This window comes from Nilaparvata lugens, chromosome X (assembly GCF_014356525.2).
Source record: "Nilaparvata lugens isolate BPH chromosome X, ASM1435652v1, whole genome shotgun sequence".
Lineage (NCBI taxonomy): Eukaryota > Metazoa > Arthropoda > Insecta > Hemiptera > Delphacidae > Nilaparvata > Nilaparvata lugens.
Window position 1 is genome coordinate 10,679,578 of NC_052518.1, and position 24,099 is coordinate 10,703,676.

The 24,099-nt window shown below is 34.5% G+C and overlaps 1 protein-coding gene across 4 annotated transcripts in view; it reads left to right on the forward strand.

The window, feature by feature from the left end:
• The window catches only part of LOC111055791, a 356,789-nt gene extending 348,403 nt beyond the window's left edge, over window positions 1-8,386 (forward strand). For all 4 annotated transcript variants that reach the window (XM_039442387.1, XM_039442389.1, XM_039442388.1 and 1 more), the window contains 4 exons: window positions 69-2,106; window positions 3,157-3,267; window positions 3,855-3,905; window positions 5,171-8,386. In XM_039442387.1, coding sequence (XP_039298321.1) covers window positions 69-2,106; window positions 3,157-3,267; window positions 3,855-3,905; window positions 5,171-5,818 — 2,848 coding nt within the window. In that variant the 3' untranslated portion in view covers window positions 5,819-8,386. The remainder of the gene's footprint in view (window positions 1-68; window positions 2,107-3,156; window positions 3,268-3,854; window positions 3,906-5,170) is intronic.
• Window positions 8,387-24,099: the final 15,713 nt, after the last annotated feature.

A 24,099-nucleotide genomic window follows, 5' to 3' on the forward strand; every position in this document is an offset into this window, starting at 1 on the left:
AAATCATAAGTTGTCAAGACAACTTCAAGTTTACTGAAATTTATTAAATGAGTACATATTATTTACAGGTCAAAAGATGAATCATTGGAACTGCAGCCGCTAACCAGTCTACAGGATCAAGCTGCCTCAAGCTCTGGTAAAGGTTTACTGAACAGAATGCCCAACGTTTGGAGTGATGAGACATCACAAGAGGACGAACCAACTGCAGCAGCATCCAATGATGGCCAAGAAGTTATTGGAGCAGGCTTACCACTTCTTCAAAGATTGAAACTCCTCCGAGAGAAGGAAGCTGCTCAGGCTGCAGCAGCAGCAGCAGCAACAGGGGCCACAAGTGCTGCACCAATTCCTTCGTCATCATCCTCCACGGCACTAGCCGATGACAAAAAAGACGTTGAACCAGGACATAGTCAACTGCCATTGCTGCAAAGATTGGCTCAACTAAAAACCAAGGATGACAAACCTCTAGTCCCTGAATCTAAGACTTCATCTACAACTGTCAGAACTCAACAAAAGGCCACCCCAATGTCGAAAATATTAAAGACATCCAAAGATGATGGGAAATTCGGTATCAATATCAGTGATAAGCCTGACAAAGGGAATGTAACTTGGAGTGGAGCTATCCCGAAACGTTACAGTACTGATGAATCACGCCGCAACCAAGAGACTGATACACAACCTACATTAGAAATCAAACCAAGACACATTGAGCAAATCTCAACTGTTAGAATCCCATCTGCTTTCGGTAACAAAACATCAACATGGAAAGTACTGAAAAAGGTTGCTATTCATGACCCTCCAAAGACTAAACAACCTGTTCCACGACCAACTGAAGGTTTGCCAATTGATGATGAACCACCCACTGGTCAATCAGCTCCATCTTTCTCACAAGCTCAGAGTCAACCAGATACTGATAAAAAAGATGGAAGAGGCCAAGAAGTAACCAAGAATGGTGACCAAGAAACTAGTAGCAAGGGGAAAGGACAAGTAGAACCTCAATTTGCTCAAGCCAAAAATAAAGCTCAAACTTTATCAGTACAGTGTGACGACTATTTCAAGCCTAGCTCCATCAATAGAAATAAAATCGGCATAGATGCTCATGATCTACCGGATACATCACAGAAAATTGGTCCCAGCTCAAAACTAAGAGTCAGATTGGTTAATAAGCCAGAAAGTGGTAGAATGCGCCATGCTCAGTCTTGCGATTTTCCTCCAGGAACATCAAAGACCTGTAGCTTCGGACAAGGAAGGCAGATGATTTCCAATGTTCGAATGCAGAATAGAACAGACAATGAGCAGGATACACAGGTCAGGAGTCAAAGTTTGGATTCTTGTGGGTCTTCAGTTAAAGAGGATGGGTCTAGAGCAAAGAAGGTTGATGACACCGCAGGTTTTGAGACTCGACCTGAAAGTTCCAATCTGCAGGAGAGCAGCGAAGATATCGAACTATTCAATAGAGCTAAAGCAAAGTCACCAGAAAGTAACGAGACTGCAGAAAGACAGAATTTAAAGAGCATCTTGAAGAAATTGTCATCATCTTCACTCCTACAAGGTAATAGCGATGAGGATAATGGCGCATCTCCTCCCGTCGCGCAGAACGGGTGTGAGTTGAAGAAACTGATGCGTGCACAAACAGTGGAAGGATATGCAGCTCGCCATAGCAAGCTCACAAAGAGTGTCACATTCAACCGTGACACGTTGCAATCACCCCCTCACGAAGATAGCACTACTCCAGGCAGCCAATTTCATTTTCCCAAACATCCAACCCAAATTTCTCAAGAGGAAAAGCGAGAAATTCAAAAACCAACTAGAACAGAACCTCTGAATGATAGCACAAACGAATCTGAAGAGTACGGCGATGAATCCAAAGTATCAGCTATAGATGATTTGCAACTAGGGTATAAGATGATATCTGATCAACTGACCAACGAAGAGAACGATCAAAATGAGCACATATCACCGAAATTGATTCAGGGAAATATCATTGAAAAACCAATAGATAAGAACTATTTCCGTTCAAGTCCATTGCTAATGAAACGAATGAGCAAAGAAGAGGAATGCTTCGGCGACGTTCTCTCGGGCATAAAACATGTCATTCAAGACCAATTGGTAAGTAACGAATTCGTAGAATGATAATATAGCTTAGAATGTTATACGGAAAAGCATTATACATTTTCAGAATTTAAATCAATGTATTTCAAAAAATTATGAGAAAGAAATTGGATTCTGTTTCTGCATGGGTTCAATGACACAAAACAGATCAAGGATTTTTCCAAATAAGGATTTTTTTCGAGAAAGTTTTTATTTACAAACTATATTTTAAAAGTGAGGAGTATATTCAATTGTTATCAAATTTCATTCAATGATAATTGAGGAGGAATAGATTCAATATAGTTAATTTGTTAAATTAACTTGTTAAATAACTACAAAGTTTTTTATATTTCAAGATTCAAAATAGAATGGAGTTTCTACTTTCAACAATTTCAAAACTTCTCAAAGTCCATAAATTTATATATAGGCTACATTAGGCATTTTTAATATATATGGATTTAACCCAGAACTAGAACTGATCACTTTATTAATAGGAGATTTGCAATGCCTCTTATAATAGGATACGCCTCAAAACACAGATGATCAGCCAATGACCAGTGAGCAGCATCCATTAAGAAATATTGATCAATCAAGAACTAACAGTTGGAGATGATCAGCCATTTTTAATGTTTTTTAACTACTCCAACCAATCAGAAGCCAGCGGCTGAATAACGTCACAACACAACTGAGCATTGGCCAATCACACTGGTCTTCGAACTTTGGCGTTTCAAGTTTTATAGCGCTCTGCTATTGGTTATAGTTTTATTTGAAGTTACAATTAAATTCATTCCACAACTAATAAAAACGCGACTTTTGTGTTTCGGAATTGGATTTGCGGATTTGAGCAGCGATTCTATCCAAAACTCTATAAGTCTTCTAGATTGTTGGTTTACAAATAATATTTATTGTGTTGTGAGTGACAGACTAGTATGGTGAGCTTAACCAGAAGAGTAAATGGTCATTTCTAATCAAAACCATAGAGAAAAGAGAGCATTTACGCTATCTATTGTCTATGTCAAAACTAGATATAAATTATTATAACATGATTTTTCTTTCCTTTCTCAACAGGAAGATTTTCAATCGAAATTTCTCAATAAATTTAATGATTTGGAAATGGAAGTCAAGAAGAGAGATGACATAATTTGCAGGTTGCAGACAAGGATACAAGAGCTTGAGGAGGTTTGTATTCATACGAGGGTCATTCCTTTTCAACCTATGATAACAAGACAAATGGTATATAAAATATACATTTTTTTTAAAAAAGTTACTTACACTCTTATGATTATTCATCAACATAATTGCCTTGAAGGTTGAGGTATTTGTCATACCAGTGGACCAGCTTAGCAAAATTATCTTCATAAAATTTTGTCACCAAATGAGTGACGTTGTGACGTCGTGGCTGTGACGTTTTTTTGGAACTCCTCGTTAGTTTGGAAGCTTTGCCCTCAATGTTATGTCTCGAGTTTGGAGAAAAGGTATAAGCTACTAGTGGCCAAGTAAGTGTTTATGGAGTATTATCGAAATTATCCATTCAATTTGCTGAATAAGTCGTTTGGTTCAAACCAAACGTCTTCTCCAGCAAGACATTTCAACTGACGTCTTCAATTTTCCGATACCATTCCTTCACAAAAAAGTTCCAAGACTTTTTGGACACCCAATATATGTAAAAGCAGCCTCGCTTTGTAATGCAGTTGATCACAAACTATCAACATTTTAAAATATGTATAATATGAATGGATAATGTATAAATAACATGCCCTTTTCAGAACGATCCTCAAGAGAATGGCGACAGCTCAGATAATGATCAACCATTTTTGGTACGTTTTAGAAATCATATTCAATTTTCATTTTTATCAACATATTAAATTGAATCTCCCCCATTAATACACAACTTTCTAACATCTCATCTTATACCTTTGTCGATTTCTCAAACATTGAAATTTCAAAATTTTCATCAAATATAAGTTAATATCATCCAGGTTTCAGTAATTATTGAAGCTTGTCACATCAATTCCAGACTCCAGAATACTGTAGATTGACAATTAGTAATAATAGCAAAAAACAGAATGCTTGTATTAGCAAAATCCATTTTGCATCCTTACCAGAAGAGAGTTAGCGCCTACAACTCAAAAATAGACTATTTTGAATTATAATAATAGTAGGTTATTATGTCGATACTCTCCGAGGTATTGCTAGCAATAGCTATAGGTAGCTACCAAGCTCGACAGTTGGCACTGAGACCCATATTTAACTGAATGGAATATAATACGTAAATACGTATCATGTCTACACTACTTCTGAAGCCTTTTCAAGTCTTAAGTCTTTAGAAGCATTACTTTCCATTGCTTAATAAAGTACAAAAAATAGCCTTTAATACAATATTTGAGATTACGTTATTCTGAAAAACAATTATTCATTATTATTGAATTATCTCATTATCTCAAACGGTTGACACATGATAGCACACGTTTACTTGTGACATCACTTTTTGAACCTGTTTTTACGAATTGGGGTGCGACTGCCCCAATTATTATCTTACTTATCATCGAGCCAAGCACAGTCTAATACTGACACAATATTCGGATTCCTAGAATAGTAAAGCTATCATTTTGTTGCGGAAGTGAGGTAAAACAAAAAAATAATTGCAAAAAGAGACAGAAAAGAATTCGAAATCAAACAATGTTTTTATAAGAGCGTCATACTCTCTACTCGGTACTACAGTATTGATTACTTTGTGATCCTGAGAATATTGAATCATCATATGGAAAAATCACAGCCAACAAGAAGTTACTTATTTCACTACGCTTGATGGTTGATAAAAGTTGCAAACAGTAAAAGCCACAGAGTAACAGAGTAGCCTAAACTAAAAGATACGAGCCCACGTCACATAATTTCATACATTACTTATTCCAATTTTCATCGATGTTTGCCTTAGCATAAGTGTATTTTATCTAAGTTTATCCTTATTTCAATGAAATACTAGATGAGTGTTATATAGTTTGATTACTATCCACCTTTTCAATGTTTATATGATCTGCGCTGTCTATGTGATATTTGTTTTATGTTGCTTCTTGGTGTTCAGCGAGGCGATTCTGTGGATACGGTTATCCGCTCATCACCAAAACTGAGTAGCGCGAGATCCTGGGAGGAGCCATTGGAAGAGGAATTTGTGGAAGCTGAGGAAGAGACTGCGGGGATTAGAAACAACGTACCTATTATACCCCATGTACCCAACGTACCAGTACCCAATGTACCTCCTCTCCTCACCATGTGGGGAAGCACAAACATTGACATAGAGCCTGGCACCTCAAGCAGCTCCAGTGAATCCGGAGAAGAGATCGACTACAGCACAGTACCCTACAACAAGAATTGGGAGGTGGAGATGCTGGCTGAACAGCTAGACCAGAGAGCCAATGAGCCTCAGCCCGGCACCAGCGGCGTCAATGTCAGGAAACGCCACAGTTTCAGCGGTCACCGAACTCCACACGAAGACCTGAGAAGCAAGAAGAAACCGCTGCAGACAACTAAGTCTCTGGATGAATGCAATGACGGCTCTGGAAGGTTTTCCTCCCTCTACCGCAGCATGTCCATAGGCAATCTCCATTCCACCCTCATGAAAAATCTGGGCAGCTTCATCTGGGGCAATGAAGACAGCACTTCGCAAGACACCATACCCACCATCTCTCAAACCTGTCCTTCTCACAGCACTTCACCACCACCTGACATTTAAATGAGCTCTTGCTCATCTATTATTTTATTTTAAATTTTATAAATTGATAGGCCTAAAATAATTTGAAACGTGAAAAGTCCCTAGAGATACTCGACTATTTTGTTAACACAAGTAGAATTTCGAGAACTAAGAATAGATGTAAATTTGGAGAAAAGTGGAAAATAATGATAGTTTTTTATCGGGGGAAAGAGAGTGGGTGATACAGAGTGAGAAAGCATTATATACGATCTATAGAATTTGTGCTTGTATAATCTAATGTAGCCTAATTTATGTGAAAATGTGTATTTCTAACTTTTGTATTCTGACATTCATGTAGGTTCAACTCTTAAAAATTAGAAATGTGAAGCATTTGTGAGTGACAGCGCACAATCATTTATATTGGATCATAACAGGTGCGGCATGCATGCTTTTTCAACTATTTCGACTGAAACAATTATTGTATTATCCGATGTGCCAAAACAATAGTGCCATTTATCAACTATGTATGTAATCATTTTTTAATTCTATCAGTAATGAAATAGAGGGTGGTGGCGTGTAACAACTGAAACCCGCGCGTTTCTATCCAGGCAACAAATCATTCTATTCATTTATTCTATTATTAGTTCTAGTCTGCTGTAATCTCATTCCTAGAAAAGGGAGTAGAGAGTGGCTCTGTTTTTGTTCAAGTCATCAAGATCAGATGAATTATTATAATTATTGTCACTATTTATACATAATAATTTATAAATTTATCAGCAACGATCAAGAATTTTCTATTATGATTCACTTTCATTCAGAGGACCACTATGGCACGTTTCAAAGACTAGTTTGTAGTTTGATTCTAGACCAGAGGTGGCAACAGAGGCTTTTGCGGGATACGTTCGGCTCAAGAAATTGGATAATTATATTGGAAACATTCAAAAATACAAAAAAAGCAAGTTGTAAATCTTCCAGAACCTAAACCTCTACAACAAAAATGGTTTTCGAATTTTCTTCTTGAAAGCTAGAAGGGATCAAAACAGTAGACTGAGAAGAGAGTCCTCAATGTAAAGAGAAAACCTCTACTTTGTTTTCATAATTCAATATCAATTCTATATATCATAGTTTATATTGTTAGTGATAGTAACGTTTTCACAGGGTTATTCGTGTTCTTTTTTTTTTGAAGAGAAAGTAAGAAGATGAATTGGCTTTTTTTATTGGTCACACGCTCTAGACTACTTTTCATAATAGTTATTATCAAAGGTTCTATCGAGGTAATAGTGGTGTTAATCTCCTAAAATAAAAAGGATTAGTTGACATCAAGTAAAGTTTCATGAAGTTACGAGGGCAGTCGGAAAAGTTTCCATGGAGATAGCAACTCTCGTGAACAAGAGCTAGTGCCGACTATTTATTCCTGGCTATCCTAGTGACTCATTTACGCTCCTCTCTGACATTCAGCCCAATCGTGGCACTGCGTCTCATGACGTCATGAGTTCACACTCCAAATACCACTCCATTGAAATGTTCATCTTTCCTCACATCTGCCTGCCGAGCATGCAACTCCCCCCCCGTATCACCAAATTTAATCCAATCAATTGACTACTTGTTCAAACATCTAGTTTCAAGGTTTTAAGGGTGACTAAGTTATTGTCCAGTTCATTTCAACTCAAATGTTATTCCTTTGCGTCCCATTCATCATTATTCACTCAAATATTTTACTTCATATTTTTATTTTCCATTTATTCATGTTATTTTCTCTCATTTCTAACAACTCTTTATTTTGCCGAGGAGCTGCCGGACGAGAATAGCAGACCTAGCGTCCTAAGAACCCAAGGTGCTAGAGTGGTAGAACCCCACCGAAAATCCGGGTTCCTTTATATCCTTAATCCTTTATATTACACATCCTTGTTGTCTCACCTATCCTCACAATCCTTCCACTTTAACCTTTGACCTAGCACATTCCCTCAAAACACATAGGCCTACCGTACTATATCATTTTATTTATATTTTATTATTCTTACCCCATTTCTCTGGTTTTGAATTATGTAACTCAATAATTATTAATGATCATTTTTATTCATCCAAGGGATTATTTTCTCATCACTTTTATTTTTTTCACTTCCCTCTGACTCATGTCAATTCAAATATATTTTATTATTCTCACCCCATTTCTCTGGTTTTGAATTATGTAACTCAATAATTATTAATGATCATTTTTATTCTTCCAAGGGATTATTTTCTCATCACTTTTATTTTTTTCACTTCCCTCTGACTCATGTCAATTCAAATATATTTTATTATTCTCACCCCATTTCTCTGGTTTTGAATTATGTAACTCAATAATTATTAATGATCATTTTTATTCATCCAAGGGATTATTTCCTCATTACTTTTATATTTTTCACTTCCCTCTAACTCACGTCAATTCAAATGATTGTATCACTTAATCCGATATGATTCAATAAAAAACTCTAGTGCCTGGCAACAAGCTATTAGTTCTTTATTCCTTATTCTTCATTCATTTATACAATAAGAACATTCTCAAAATGATAGAGAGAGGAAAAATAAGGTAACCTTGTGCTATTCCTCTTCCAAATTTAGATAACACATAGTCCGAAATAGGTTAAGTCTTGTAGTTCTCCAATTCACAACATTTCCAGTCCTCAAGTATTTTCACAAAGTAGATTTTCAAATGTAGAAATGTAGCTTCAAAACTAAACATAGAATAAATATTTCACATTATTATAACTAAAATAGGAAATATTCACATATTAAAAATATAATTTTGAAGAATTACCGAAAAACAAACTTAATTCTTAAAGCACAGCTTATCTTATATTAATTGAGTTCTAATTAATTTAATGCAAAAATGAAGTTGAATAATCAAGTTCTAGTACTAAAATAAGATGAAAACAGGAATGTTTCCGGAAAATTTTCAAGCAATGCCACCCAGCCCGCTTTGCTTGAATTTTTTATCGCTTTCTACTAAGCGGTTGCCGAAATGTTTCTAGTTTCACCTCGGCTCAGAAGTGCTAGTCAGCTTTATTCAACTGGTCTTGAAAATTATTTGGAATTAGAAATTTATTGCTGGTTTTAATTCAATCGAACCAATATTTGCATATCAGTACCTCACTTAGCTTTAATTTATTTCAATTGATTTTAATTCATTATCATCAAAGTGTTAATTTCTTGCTTATCATGATTAAGTGTTTGTCATTAGTATTATCAGTCACGGAAATGTAAAAATTATCAAATATCTCCATAATTATTCGATAAATACTCACTCAATTTTCAGCCATTTTGGATGTGCGGTGTTCTTGCTTATCATGATTAAGTGTTTGTCATCAGTCTTATCAATCATATAAATGTAAAACTTATCAAATATCTCCATAATTCGTTAAATACTCACTCAATTTTCAGCCATTTTGGACGTGCAGTGTTCATTTTACAATCATTCCAGTAAGTCGATATCAGGTGTTGAGTGCTGAAATTTTACTGACTACAGTAACTAGTAAAATATTACCAAAGAGACACACCAGCTCATGCTCACGTGAGTTGTCAATATTGTCATTGAAATAACTTCATGAACATCACAAAACTAGGTGCTAATAACAGATACCAGAGAAGATGTATTTTTATTTTCATGATGCCCCCCCTTTGACAGTTCACTGATTTTTAGCTCTGGATGGCAGGATGGGTAGTAATGTACCCAAGTATCATGTGCGCCAAAATTAGTATCAGTTTCAGTGTGTAATTTATCAGTTCACGCCAAAACTCAAATTAACTAACTGCTCTCTGTTCATAGTTTTCATTTGCTAATAGTAATGTGTTTGTTTATAATTAAGCTTTATTAAGATAGTAATGTGTTTCCATTTAAACCATTATTCTCTTCAAATTTAGTGTGGCTTTTCCATACAGATTCAAAATTCACGTCTGGGAAAGTTCAGTTTTGTTGATATCATTGCCACCCCTGTTCTATAATCAATCTGACAAATGAACTTGTATCTAGTTTAGAACTAACATAATGTGAAATTCATTGAGAAATTACTTTAACGATATCAAATTTAATTTGTTGGATGAATTATTCGTATTTCAATAGATGAAGACTTAATACTAGTGGAAGTCATTTTTAAATGAAAAAATGGAATCAACAGTGGACCATAGTTAAAGTTTTATAAAATCATATAAAGCTGATTGATTTTACGAAGTGATACTGCTAACACTTCTTTGTGCATTTAAATGGTTACTAGCTTAGTTTCAATTAAATACTATCATAAATTGATACTCATCGTTGTAATGAGTAGTGATTATTAATGATAATTTTCATCGAGTCTTTTAATCATACTCCATTAATTTCTTATTCGATTAATTTATAACAATGGTTTTGATAGTGATCAGAGAATATAGTGTTCGAAAAATTGTTTGTCGAGCAAATAGGAAAACTGTAAATATGCAACAACTAGAAGTGAGTCTTATACTTGATTCTATTACTTAGATTTAAGTTTACTTAGATTAAGTTACTGATAATATTATAGTATGCACAAAAATAATTTACTTCTAAGTTATTTGTTATTTTTAGGAATGAATCTTGAATCCTTCTACACATCATATAGAGCTATGTATTTTTATATTATGATAAAAATTTAGATTGGATATAGAGATGTATATGGGGCCTAACTTGATTATTCTGTTAGAATTGTTATAACATGAGAGAGAGATAATTCAACCAAGTCTCCTGGATTAGAATGATATGGATTTGATCAGATGCTATTCGTGAATATTGGATCTGCAGATTATTAGGTAAGAGACACGTCGTTTAGATCTACATAGCTCTAAAGACTATTATATTGAATTACATTAGCAGAGCATAAAATATTTAATTGCATCTTGAATTCAGTCTATATTATATCGGATATTTTAGAAAGTGAAGATTTTTCTATTAAGTCAGTCTGGTTTCCAGAGCAGTGGAAGTCGAAATTCAATTTAACATCAATAAAATCTCCACAAAAGTGCAATAATTTCCATTTTTTCCACACGAATCAGATTTTACATTTGAATTAATAAAGTCAAATAAAAATGAAGTGCTATCATGTTATTTTTTATTGTGAGCAATCTTTATTATTTATTATTGCAAAATATGTTAGATTCTGAATTTTAATCAATGAAGTCTAAAGATATATGAAGCTACTTGGTCAACTAAAAAATCATATTATCTTACTCGATTTCTTGATCATAACAATTCATCATCAATCTTCTCTATCTGTACTCCACATATGTATGTACTCTCTATCTGTATGTCGCATTCATCAATCCAACTTCATTCACTAAAATCTCGAACACTATCTCGTCCAAATAAATATTATGAATGTTAAACTATGTAAATGTCAATGTGAACAAGGTAAATGTCTCTCTTCATCTTGTATGTATTTATTCATTAATTCAGTGTTACATAAAGAGTTTCATTACAATGAATATTTCGCATATACATTGCTATCTATATTGATGTTGAATGTTTGCAAGCTAATAATTAAGTTGAATATTCAAGGTTATGATATTATGCTGAATAATTGTATAAGTTGTTTAAAATGATATCCGAAATGGATCATCTAATGGAAAAGAATCCGCTTATAATGTTGAGATAGTTCTCAACATTTGAATGTCACAGTTACGTTGTAAAGTGTATAATTATTATTCTCTGTGTTCAGACTCATCGCAAAAGATGGAATTTGAACATATATGGCTATTATACTCATTAAGAAAGAGATTTATAGGTGTTGAATGTTTACCCATGCAGTTACCAACTGTTTTGATGTTACCCATCCTATTCAGTTCTACTGCTAGATGAAATTGCTTAGATGTTAGATTCGGATTAATTGTTGTGAAGAAAATAGATAATAAGCTCCTCTACTTATCTCATTGTCTGTCTTGTGATGTTTCCAGTGGAATTTTCTGTAAATTCTAAGTGTTAGAAATAATTATTTTTGAGTATTTTATTATTGTTAAAATTGGTTTGTAAATTTTATTGTTCTTTATGTACAGATCCATCATATGATGACGTGATCTGTACATATGGCTATCACACGCAAGTGCTTTTATTAAAAATTCAATGTTTAAACCTTGATATAGTTACCTAATATCTAGATATTGATATAAATTCATAGTTATATCATTGCTAGTTGAGATTGTTGGAGTGCTAGATTATAATTCTCTGTTGTGAATAGAGTAGTTAAAAAAAGTACATGACTTGTACTGTAAGTTATTTTTCAACTCTCAATTTGATTGATAGTTTAAACCAAATCCCTCCTCTTCTATCAAAATCACCAAACAAAAGTTCTCCAGGTTATTTTTATAGATAAGTTACACTCTAAACTTTCTATTTAGCTTTCCATCATTATTTTCTATGAAAATTTTGCTGCTGGGTCATCACATACAGTTAGTCTATTACTATCTCTACTGAACATATATCTTTTTAATAAACTTTTCAATAGTATAAAATATTATTCTCTTATTATGGGAATTGAATTCATCATTATTTCAAAATCTACAATGGGAGCAATATATTTATTTGAAATAAGAAACTATAGCTGCAATGCATACACAGCTATGGGCAGGAAATACAATTTATTATTGATTCCTATTTAATTTTAATTGAAAATGTTAAATTATTGTTTTAAAATTAGCTCAAAGGAAGACAGATTGCTTTAGCCAGTGGCGAAGCCAAAGGTGGGGTGTTAATGATTGAATGAGGATAAGATAATAAAATTAAGGCAAAAGATAATTATGAGACAAGCCCATGACCAACACATTGGTAGACGAAGTAAGGTAGGAATTAGCATTGATAGGAGTAGCAAAACATTTCTTTTTAAAGTATTCACAAAAAATGTTATATATTTTTTCTTGTAAGCTATCATCTCCAAACCCAATTTCTCGGACTTTCAAATACAGGGAAACCCATGTTCAAATCCATGTTACTCTTGTATTGATAAAACAAAATATGGATTAATAACTATGTTATTAATATACGGTAATGAGCTATTAATGAATGATTGATATTTGCATATTCATATGAGTGGGAAACCAACTCTGAATTTGCATTTGAATGTGTCTGTGGAAACTGAGTGTGTGACTTTTTCAATTTGATGGATGTTGAGATACTTTAGTCAGAATGATTGCGTCTTATGTACAGTGTGTAGTGAATTTATCGTGACTCTCTATTTGAAATGAATTTTCTCATTATTTGATGTTACTTCGAGCACAGAAAATTTAAACATTCCATTTTTCTAGACGTTTATTGATTATTCAAGTAATTAACATTCGAATATAATATGAGAATGGTAATTATCCTTATAAATTCTAGTTTATACGTTGATTAAATTATAATATTATACTTTTCGAGTTCTTCATGAATGTAATTTTGACATAATATTCTCAAACACGTTACAACATTTTTTTATAAAAACACTTAATTTTCATTTCAAATACTCATTTGAAGAGTTTGGAAAGCTGCTTATTGGATTAATGTGGAATTTTGCATGTTACATTTGACAAAACTTTTAAGCTCAGTGTTGAATGGATGTATTCTATGCATTACTCTTTTATGGGTGTATTATCAAAAGATATTAACTGTATTTCAAAAAAATTGACATTTACCATTGTTCAATGTGAGAAATCTATATTATATTGAATATTATAATATATCTATCTATGCAAAAAGTTTTCTTATTTATTACCTTATCCACTTCGCGCAAACACCAATAAAATTGTAACAGTATTTAATACTAACAAAAATATTGAAAATTCAGCATTAGCAGACATCAATTCGATCCTGGAATAGTACGTGATAAAGGCACATCTGTTTGTGAGTTCTTCAAAAATAGTAACTACATAATATTAATTTACAATCAAAGAGTTCATTCTCATTGAAAAATTAATTGTGATTTTCAATTTGAAATAGGAAATTGCCTGTGTTACCTCACGGTTCAATTGATGATTTGTACTTTTATTTGAAAAAATTGAAATTATCAGTTTAAGGTTTTGAATGACAATATTTTTGTAATATTCAAATCTGTTCATTCATTTTAGAATTTCAAATCAAGATTTCTGTCACTCTATAGTGAGGTCCACGTTATAATGGCAGTGGAGAAAGATAGGAGAAGAACGTTGCTGAACCTCTGTCTTGTCAATGTCTTCTATAGACGGTAGCTGATACAGGTTTATTGATGTAATATTAACTGTTCATTCTCGTTTAAAATAATCAATTCAATAGTTTCATGATGAATTTTCATAATTAAGATGAGATATTTTGTTAATTAATTATTAATTCTACATTGTTAAAAGACGATCTGGCAACAGAGCAAAGCGAGAAAGAGATAGCGCTATCCGCTTTGTTGAATGATAGACAAGGATAGCAATACCATTTCTAATCAAACACTGCCATTATAACGTGGACCTCACTATAGTCAGCATAGATCCACAGAGAAGAAAGAGTAGAAATTCCTTCTACTTTGTGATAGATTAAGCTACTTGGTAGGCTATTGTTCTTGATACAAAACATGGATATGCCACATTGATTGGTTATGTGGTCGGCCCAGTAGAGTGGGTTTTCTTATAAGACGTCTGAGAACTCTTGTTCCTCGGCAATATTTTAGAACGTCCTACTTCGGGTATTTCCAAAGTTTAATTCAATATGGGCTTATTCTATGGGGCGGAGCAGCCAATACTAGTAGGGTGCTGCTTTTTCAGAAAAAAGTAGTGAGGCTTATGGCCAATGCTGACTACCTCGCTCATTGTCGTCCAATATTCGTCCCGAAGGAGGTTATGACTGTGTTCAGCCTGTACGTCATGCAACTGCACAAATTATTATCATTATTTGATTGTCACCTAGTTTAGCAACTAGCAACTACGAGCCAGGAACTTCAATGAAAAATATTAATAAAATTCAACTTCAGGCTTATTAAACTAATAAAAACTAATAAATAAAATCATGTCACATTTCAAATTTTCAAACAAAACAGATTTATTCAGCAATCAATTCAGGTCAAGAAGGCATATTCAATTTTTAATTTCAATATTTGGGAACTTGCTAACTTGCTGCAACTACTGTAGGTTTGGGCCTCGGTCATTCTATGAAACTGAATTTTGAGCTATATAAGAAAACAACAAGAGTTTGGCACTCACCATTTTAACAATATTCAAACTTGGACTCTTCAGAAACACTCTCATACGATATAAGAAAACTCACTATACTTGAACTCACACGCATAAATAATTTCCTGATTCTTCTCCTACTAACTCTATAAAATTTGATTTCCTATTTATATAGATAAAAATTACTGATAACTGAAATTTGTCAATTTCAAGCGTCTACACAATTATTGTATCAACAAAGCCTGTTATTGTTCAAGTTAATAATATTGATTGAGAATAGTCGTTTTGATTTTATTAGTGATATGGAAGATAATTATAATAATGTTTTCTAAAGAAATACAGAAAGTAGAGAAAAAAGTTTCAGTTATGTTACATTTGAGTTATTGTTTCTGAACAGATATTATTGTAGAGAATTGCTGAAAATCAAGAATATAATATTCAAATTGGAAAGTAAATTTTAATATTATGTCAAGTTTGAGACTTGCTAAATGTTTATATTTTTCTGACTGTGTTTTCTCATGGCGTTAAGGCTTTTAACTGAACGCTAATTTATTAAATATTATACCAGAACTTTTGAATTATTTGTGAAGGAAGATCCATTAATTCTGATACAGAGAATCAGTAGTTTAAAGATAGAAATCTATATGAAATGAGGATTCAAATAGAATGAGAGAATTTAAATAATCTGTAATCAATAGATAACTCCTTTTTTAGCTTTTGATGAATTGTAGGAAGAGTTAGAAATTAATGCTGCTGTAATACATTTATTTACAGCGGTTCATGTGTGACCACAAACCAACTTCATGTTTCACCCCTTTAAAATCCAGCTTTAAGACACAACTTCATACCATCAAGGACTCCACGAGCAAGGCATGTCGTAAGAGGTCCCGAGGATGATACCTGACCAGAATTGACGTAAGACCGTTTCGGGAGACGGAGGTTCCGCATCGCAAGATGACTTCCCGACATCATCAACTCAACTCTTAGAAGAAAACGCCGAAATAACAAAATAACATCGAAAGGAAACACCATCAACAAAGTGCAGTGCAGTGAAACAAAGAGTCATACAAAAATGTCAATCAAAGTGCGGGTTTGAAATTGGTGTATGGGGTTATCGACGAAATTTGGGTTCTTTGGGTTTTCTGTTTTGAGTTTTGTTCTGAAAGAATTTATTAATATTAATTATTAATATTTGCAACTGATATTATTTGGTTTGGTGACGTATTAATATCTAACGTAAGGATAGTAATGTGCCCCCAGATCCGACGATAAAGGTAATGTAACATGTTAAATTTAATATGATTCTCATTCTCTTTCGTGTCAGTATTGTTGATATTTTGTTTTTTTTAATATTGTAGTGTTAAAATATTGAACGGTGATTAAATCAGGCATGGCAAAAACTTATTGTAGTTTTTCTGACTAACCCGTTCGCCTGCATGAATTGAAATAGTATAGACTCAGATTCATTTTCTAGATGTGCTGGCCTACTTTCCAAATTCTAAATTTCATTCCAAATTATCTTTTTTTATTATCTTTTAAAAGGTGAGGCACAAGTTTCAGAATGAGTTTGTAAGTCTCGCAAGTGATTCCTGCATGTATGCATGGAATATAACATATATATATATATATATATATATATATATATATATATATATATATATATATCACATAACGGAAAACACTTAAAAGTTTTATAATATGAATTGAAACAGGATACTCATGACACAGATAGATTAAAAACACTTAAAAACTTACATTATAAACGAAAATTTTCGAGAGCTGGGCTCCCTTTGTCAATCAAACAGGAAGTGGTGCAGATTTGAATTCCAATCCAATGGTCGTGACCACAGAGACGCGGTAGAGATGTTGTGTAGACCATAGAGCACAGACAGTGCAGTACAGACGAACGGAGGCGTACTGATTGAAGGAGTATTATGGGAGTAGTAGGTGGGTCATTATGAGTTACAAGCGGGAGATTTAAAATTTGAGTGGGTTATTTCAAATTTAGTGAAATGGAATGAAATTTATTTTTTATTTTTATTTTTATTGAAAATTATTTATTAAGGACTTTGACTTTGAAGCATTGGTCAAAGTTCTTGTTGTGCTCAGAGCCATGGGTAGGGATGGGTAGGGAAGTATTATTTTTAAAGAAAGCCCTGTGATTGTTGATCCTGAGGTTTAGGGCAGTGGTGGTTTCACCTATGTAGAAGGCAGGACAGAAGTTGCAGGAAAGCAGGTAGATGCAATTTTTGGAGATGCAATTACTGGATTGATGGATTTGATGGGTGTAGTTGGAGATAGGACTGGTAAAGGAAATGGAAGGATCAGTGATAGGGCAGGTTTTACAGTGGGGGCGTTTGCTGGGTAGGGTACCAGGTGGAGTTGGGATTTCATCAGAGGTGAGTGATTGGTTTTTACTAAAAATTCTTTTGAGGTTGGGAGGCTACTTGTAAATGAGGGTGGGTGGTTGCTGAAAAAGGTGTTTGGTAGAGGGATTGGAGGAGATGACATGGAACAGATCTTTAAGGACAGGTTTGAGGTTTTTGATTCCAGGGAAGTAGGTGGTACAGAGCTTTGGAGTTTGTGGGATTTGGGAATTGTTTGTGGCTGTGTTTCTTAGTATATCTATAAAGTGGATGGAGTCTTTGTGATGAGATGGTAGGGAGGCAACAATGGGTTGGAGGTGGAAATCAACAAGGGCAGAGACTCGTTCTGTTGGGCTATTTATGCTTGAAACAATGGGACGACCAGGATTGCCTTCTTTATGGATTTTTGGAAGAAGATAGCAGTGTGGTGTGTTGGGAGAGTCTGGTGATAGGATGATGATGTCTGAGTCCGAGAGACCTTCAGATGGACAATATTGCATCAGAAATTTGAAGACTTTCTTTTGGATTCGTGGAGTAGGGTCAGAAGGCAGGAGTTGATACAGTTCAGGATTGGTGAGTTGCCGGTTGGCTTCTTTGATGTAATCAGTGGTATTCAGTAAGACTATGGTTAAGCTTTTGTCAGCTTTAAAGATGAAAATACTGGGGTCAGAGTGAAGGTCTTTGATGGATTTGAACTCTTGGGGTGTGAGGTTGGGGGTTGGATTGAGGGATTCAATGAATTTTCTAGAGCTGACTTTGTTGAGGAGTAAATATTGCAGAATATTTGAACAGGGTGGTTGGCTGGGAGAGACTTGGGTTCACGATTGGATTTTGGGGCAAACTTTTTGATGATTTGGTCAGAAGTAGTCGAGGGGGGAGGGCAAGAAGGGTCAGAGGTGTTGTTGCCACTGAAGTATATTTGCCATCTGAGATATCTAGTGAAGTGAACAGTACCAGAGATAAGGTTGATGGCATTGAGTTTGGGAGTTGGGGCAAAAGAGAGACCCTTGTTGTTGAGGACTGATTTATCTGTAGGTGAAAGGTTTCTTGAGGATAGGTTGAGGACAGTGGGATTTCCAACGTTTTCTTGATGGATTGAGGGTGATGTAGGTTGTTGGGGCAAACGATTGGGTAAGGAGGGGGGAATGTGGCAGGGTGGTGGTAGGTTCAAGAGTAAGGCAAGGCTGGGTTTGTCACTGATGAGCGGGGGGGGGGGGGTTGGTAATGTTGGAATGATGCATTTAGAGAGGCATGTTATTTTGGAAGTGGGATTTGTACAGGAAAGAAAGTTTTTCAAGATGAGAGTTTCTGTTTTTCTCTAGAACACAATATGATTTTTCGAGGATCTCATCACAAATATTGGATAGGGAAGGATCATTGTGGAGTTTAATCAGTTTGATGTAAGACAGAAGTCGCCCAAGATGGGAGTTGACAGATAGAGTGTACAGATCATGAACAATATCAAGAAACTGCAGTGAAATCTGATGTTAGAATTTGAATAAAGGTGGGTGGAATTGGGGAGAAATACCAGATAGTAGGAGTTGTATTGATAAACAATTCGGAGGTATTTGAAGAAGTTTGCAGGAGAAGAGGAATTCAACATGACTAATGTATTTGGAGAGTTTTTTGGAATGGGAATGAATTTGTTGGAACCAGTAATTGCAAGCAACGTTAGGATGGAATTGTAGCATGGTGTTTAATGTTGAGGGGAATGAGAGAAGGGATAATGAGTACTATGTAAATGTGGAATCAATGAAGTAAGTAGGTTGGGATAGAATCAGTTCAGGATATATCAACAATTACAAAGCAAGATAGGAATTGGTAGAGAGAGCTAATTTACTATAAGGATAGAAGTTGGAGAATATCAGGATGAAGATTATTATTATTTCATAAAGCAAGGAAGTATCCCTGTCATTTCAAATATTCAATCTTGGCTTGTAATGTTTGGTCATGCTTCTCACTTCTTTGTAGAAGGCTCTGTCATCTCTCTTCTCTTACAAAGCTTCTATGTTTTCCAGCTGTCTATTATTTAATGATTCTCTTTTCTTTCGTCTACATGTTATGCTGGCTTCTCGTCGGCTGTCCCTATAATTATCATAGTTCTGTCTTGTCCTTCTCTGTAGCATTCTTTGCCTGTCTTCATTTCTTCTTTCAATCCTCCTTCGGCACTCCTCATCATACCACTCCCCTTTTCTTGTTTTAGGCTCTTCACCAATTGTTTCTTTAGCATCTTCCACTATCGCCCTTTCCATGCCCCTCCAGTGATATCCCAGAGAATGTCTCCAAGTACCTTGATCAAGCTTTTTCTCCAGCCTCTCTCTGTATCTCTCACTTTCCTGAGTAACCTTCAATTTTTCAGAATTTCATCAGATTCTTCTTTTGTTCTGACATCTTTGTTGGTTAGACAGTCTTTCTCCCACCTTAACTCTAACCAGGAAGTGATCTGTCTCACAATTTTGTCCTCTTAGTGTTCTAACATCAATCACCGATGATGCATGTCTTTTATCAACTAGTACATGGTCAATCTGATTTGCCTGATCACTTCCCGGAACAGACCAAGTTCCAAGGTGGATTCTTTTGTGTTTGAAGCAAGTATTTCCAATGATCATAATTATTACAGGAGGCTGCAAACTGTGTCAACATTCTGTCATTATAACTTATTGTTCCATCATGCAATGAAAATTTTCCTGCCACATCTGCCATGGAAGTTTCTTGGCTGACCTTAGCATTGAAGTCTCCTAATATCAGTTTCATATCATATTTTGGAGACTCTTCTATATTTTCCTTCAGGATGTCATAGAACTCTTCCTTATCATCATTAGGTACTTTTTTCTTCAGTGAGTGCATTTACAGATACTATTGTGATGTTTCTGAGGCAAAATGTAATTCTCAATTCACAAACTCTATCAGATACAGAGTCGAATGCTGAAATGTGCTATTTTAGTTTTTTGTTTATCATGAAGCCCATTCCAAACAGTCCTGTTCTAGTCTCCAGTCCACTATAGTACATTGTAAAGTTCTGTTCGTCTATTCTGCCTTGGCCCTGCCATCTAATCTCTTGCAGAGCCACGATATCCAAGTCAAGCTTAGTCATTTCCTCTGCGATTTCTATCATTTTACCTGGTCTAAGCATAGTCTGAACATTCCAGGTTGCCAGCTTCAGATCTTTTTTTGCTGTCTCCTTTGCCCTCCCTGCGCATCTCACAATGCCATCTCCCAATACTGTCCCCACCTGGAGATCCGAATAGGGGACTGTTTTACCTCCAGGAATATTTGTTGCATCAGGACCTGTCATTCTAAGAATCACCGTTTGGCTTCTTTAAAATTTGTTTTTTTCAGTGTAGAGTCTTGAGTTCTATGACCAACCCCCAATTTGGAGGACCAGAAAAGGAAAAGGGAGAGAAGAAGAATATGGCCAAGGGAGACCGACAGAAAGAGTGAAGTAAGAATGGCAAAAAGCTAAGTCAATGGAAATAGTGCTATTCTAGAAATTTGAAAGTTCCAAAGCATATGGAAGAGATCAAAGAAGGGAGAGGGAAGAAGAGCTTGGGAAAGTGGTCCCATTAGTCGCCTCCTATGACAGACAAGCCGGGATACTGTGGGCCTATTCTGGTATGACAAATTGCTGAGTCAGGTGGTCAACTCAGAGCTCCTCCAACCCACAGGGGGCCCTTACTTTTTATTATATTCCATTATCATCTAGATTAATAGTTGTTATATTATTGCTATCACTGTGAAAATAATTTATTTTCTTGCACTTGCACAAGTTGTTTGTTTAAGTTATTTTGTTTTTTGGGAATGAATGTATTACAAGCCTGTCATTGTCCACATTCCACAAAGTAGAAGGATCTTCTCTGTGCACATTCTCTAATGTGTCAAAAGTGAATGCTCTTGTATGTATGTAGGGTAGGCCTACATACAGAGCTGTAGGTGAGTATTTTGTCAAAAGTTTACTTTTATAATGCCAGTTGAATAAAAGCACGGAATAAGGAAACCAGTAGTAAAAGACAATATTCCCAGTAGTTCCATTAACAGTAGATCTCGCGCAGTTATTAAAACACAGTCTCCTCCGATAAAATGCCATGCCATGGAGAGAATGGCGTTGTTAAGTAAACTGAACAGTCTGAGTTGAAAGACGTGGAATTTCAAGGGAAATAGTTTCTGTTGCATTGATTCTTATATTAGATATTGGTTGCATGATTCAGAGGAATTCAGTCCCTCTCAATTAAAGTTAACCAATAAGGCTAGATGAAACTAAATTTGTTCAATTATGTTTCAAAAGTAAAAGTGAAGGTTGGGTGGGCGGTTAGGTTTTTGCTTTTAAATTACATTATAATGTTGATATTATTCAAAATGTTTTGATAAGATAAAACAAAAACTTTGACCAAGCAGCTGATCTGAGATGAAATAGAAATGTCATCCTATTGAAATTATTTGTTCATATATTCTACTCAATCCCGTTTCTAGCAACTTATGCTCCGAGCAACTTATAAAGATGTCAAAGTTTCTGGCGGAGAAATTTCTCGGCCACTATTTTTTATAGTTATGCCAGAATTTTAGGAGAGGCTCGCTGTAGAGCTGCTCCTTTCTACTGCGCAAGCATAGTATCTGTTTGAGTAACACATTCCTTGGAGCAGTTTGTTACCTGCTACTTGGAAAAATAACTTTTACTTTGTTTTCATGAACCAGTGAATGAATGAGCATGTAGGCCTGCAGTCGGCAGTCATTGTGAATGAGTGAACAAGTAAAGCAATTATGTCTGTGAAATCATCTAATTTTAATTGTACTTCATGTAGAAAACAATTGTCCACTAATTATAATTTACAGCAGCATCTACAAAATTTCCATAAAAGTAATAGTCCTGCGAGAGAAGGAGCAATATGTCCATTCGAAGACTGCAGAAAAACTCTAAGCAGTAAACATTCAGAGTTAGTAGGACACTTGACACAGAAGCATGAATTTCAGCCATCAATTTATTGATGAATTCACGTTTGCTTCTGAAGATGGTAAGATGTAGTTATTGATGTAGAGAGTTGTTGACATGTAAGATGTAGTTGAGTTGTTGTCAATCTTTAAAACTAGTGACCCGCTGGGTTGAGAACTCACTCATGAATAGTTGTATTTTGATCTTTGGAATCCGCAACTTTCAATTATACAGAGTTGGTGAAAATTATGGAAACAGCTCGAATCATTCACTTCACATGAAAGAGGAGATTCTGTTCTTCAAATCAAGACCAATTACCATTTTTTATCATTTAGGGTTACCGAGATACACAGTTTTGAATATATGAATTGGCCATTTTCTTTTGTATGGGAATATGAGTTGATATACACTCAAGAAGAAATTTTCTATATTTTATCAAATTTCAATTTCGATTTATTCCAGACAACTTATTTAACATAGGTATTTAAAGTCTACTATGAGCTGGATGATGATGATGGTGCTAGAGATGAAGAGTGAATTACATTGTCACACTTATGTGATTGTTCTTTCACATGATGTGTGATTTTTTATAATTGCTGGGAAAATATCCAAGTTGTATAGTTGTATTACAATGCGGCGCTTCCTAACAAGATGGCGGATTTTAGCGTCAGGGTACTAGCCAAGTTTCCGTACTGTATGTATACTGTGACATGGCTGCCGTCCAAAAAACAGTGAACTCTAAAGTAACTGGAACGGGCTGTCCAATGCTTAGCTACAACCAAAAGTGTGTAAGGCGGAGTGAGTGAGACAGACAAACCGTGTGGGATTCCCTTCTCTCTCGTACTCATACATTCAAGCAGGCTGTTGCAGCTCTTGAGTACGATTTTTCATTTTTAAAGTTTAAAAACGGATTTCAATGAGTATTAGGGCTATTAGTATTAGATCACAACCTTTTCTCTTGTGATGTATTTGTAGTGAAATGCGTAGAATTGAATAAAATACGACCGAAAAATGGTGATGTATTGTGTTGCATTTGGATGCAAGAATGGGCATGTTAAAGGAAATGATATACCATTTCACAGGTAAGTCAAACATTTTTATTCTGTTAATTAATTTGAAGAAATCTTTTTGTTTCACATACATTTCCAATACTTCTTTCCATATTGATCAGTTTATTTGACCAAATTTGGTTATATTCCTAGTAAGTTATACCGTACTGTGATAGTTTCTATGTTTATTGAAAATTTCGGCCTACTTTATAGCATCTAAAATGAAAAACATAGTTGAAGAACAAATTAATCCTTATTCAAAAAAGAATAAATAATATCTGATGCAGAAATTGTGAATGTTTCCCTACAAAAACTATCATTCATTCTATCACACATTCTATGTATGATGTAATTTATGGATATAAATTTGGTGTTAAGCATCAGCATATAATAAATATAGTATATTTATCATAATATTTGTATACGGTATATTATGTAGGTACAGTAGGCGTATCATACATTTTATGTATAATGTATAATATAAATTTAGTGTAAGTAGCAGCATATAATACTAATAGAATCTGATAGTATAATACTATAATCTAATAGAATCTATAAGTACGAAAAAATAAACATTTAATGAATTTTGTATAAACACAGCTTTACAATAATGATTAATAATTCTGTGTTATCATCATGAGATGACATAATTTATTTTAGGTACCTACTTTTATTTTGAAAAATATGATATTGCTATCAGCTGAATTGTAATTAATTTTTGAAATCTTCCCATTTCAAATAAATTTAATAATCGTTCAATTTACAATTATAAAATAATTTTATGTGTATAATTATATGTGTAATATTGTTTATATAATTTATAATTATAAAATAATT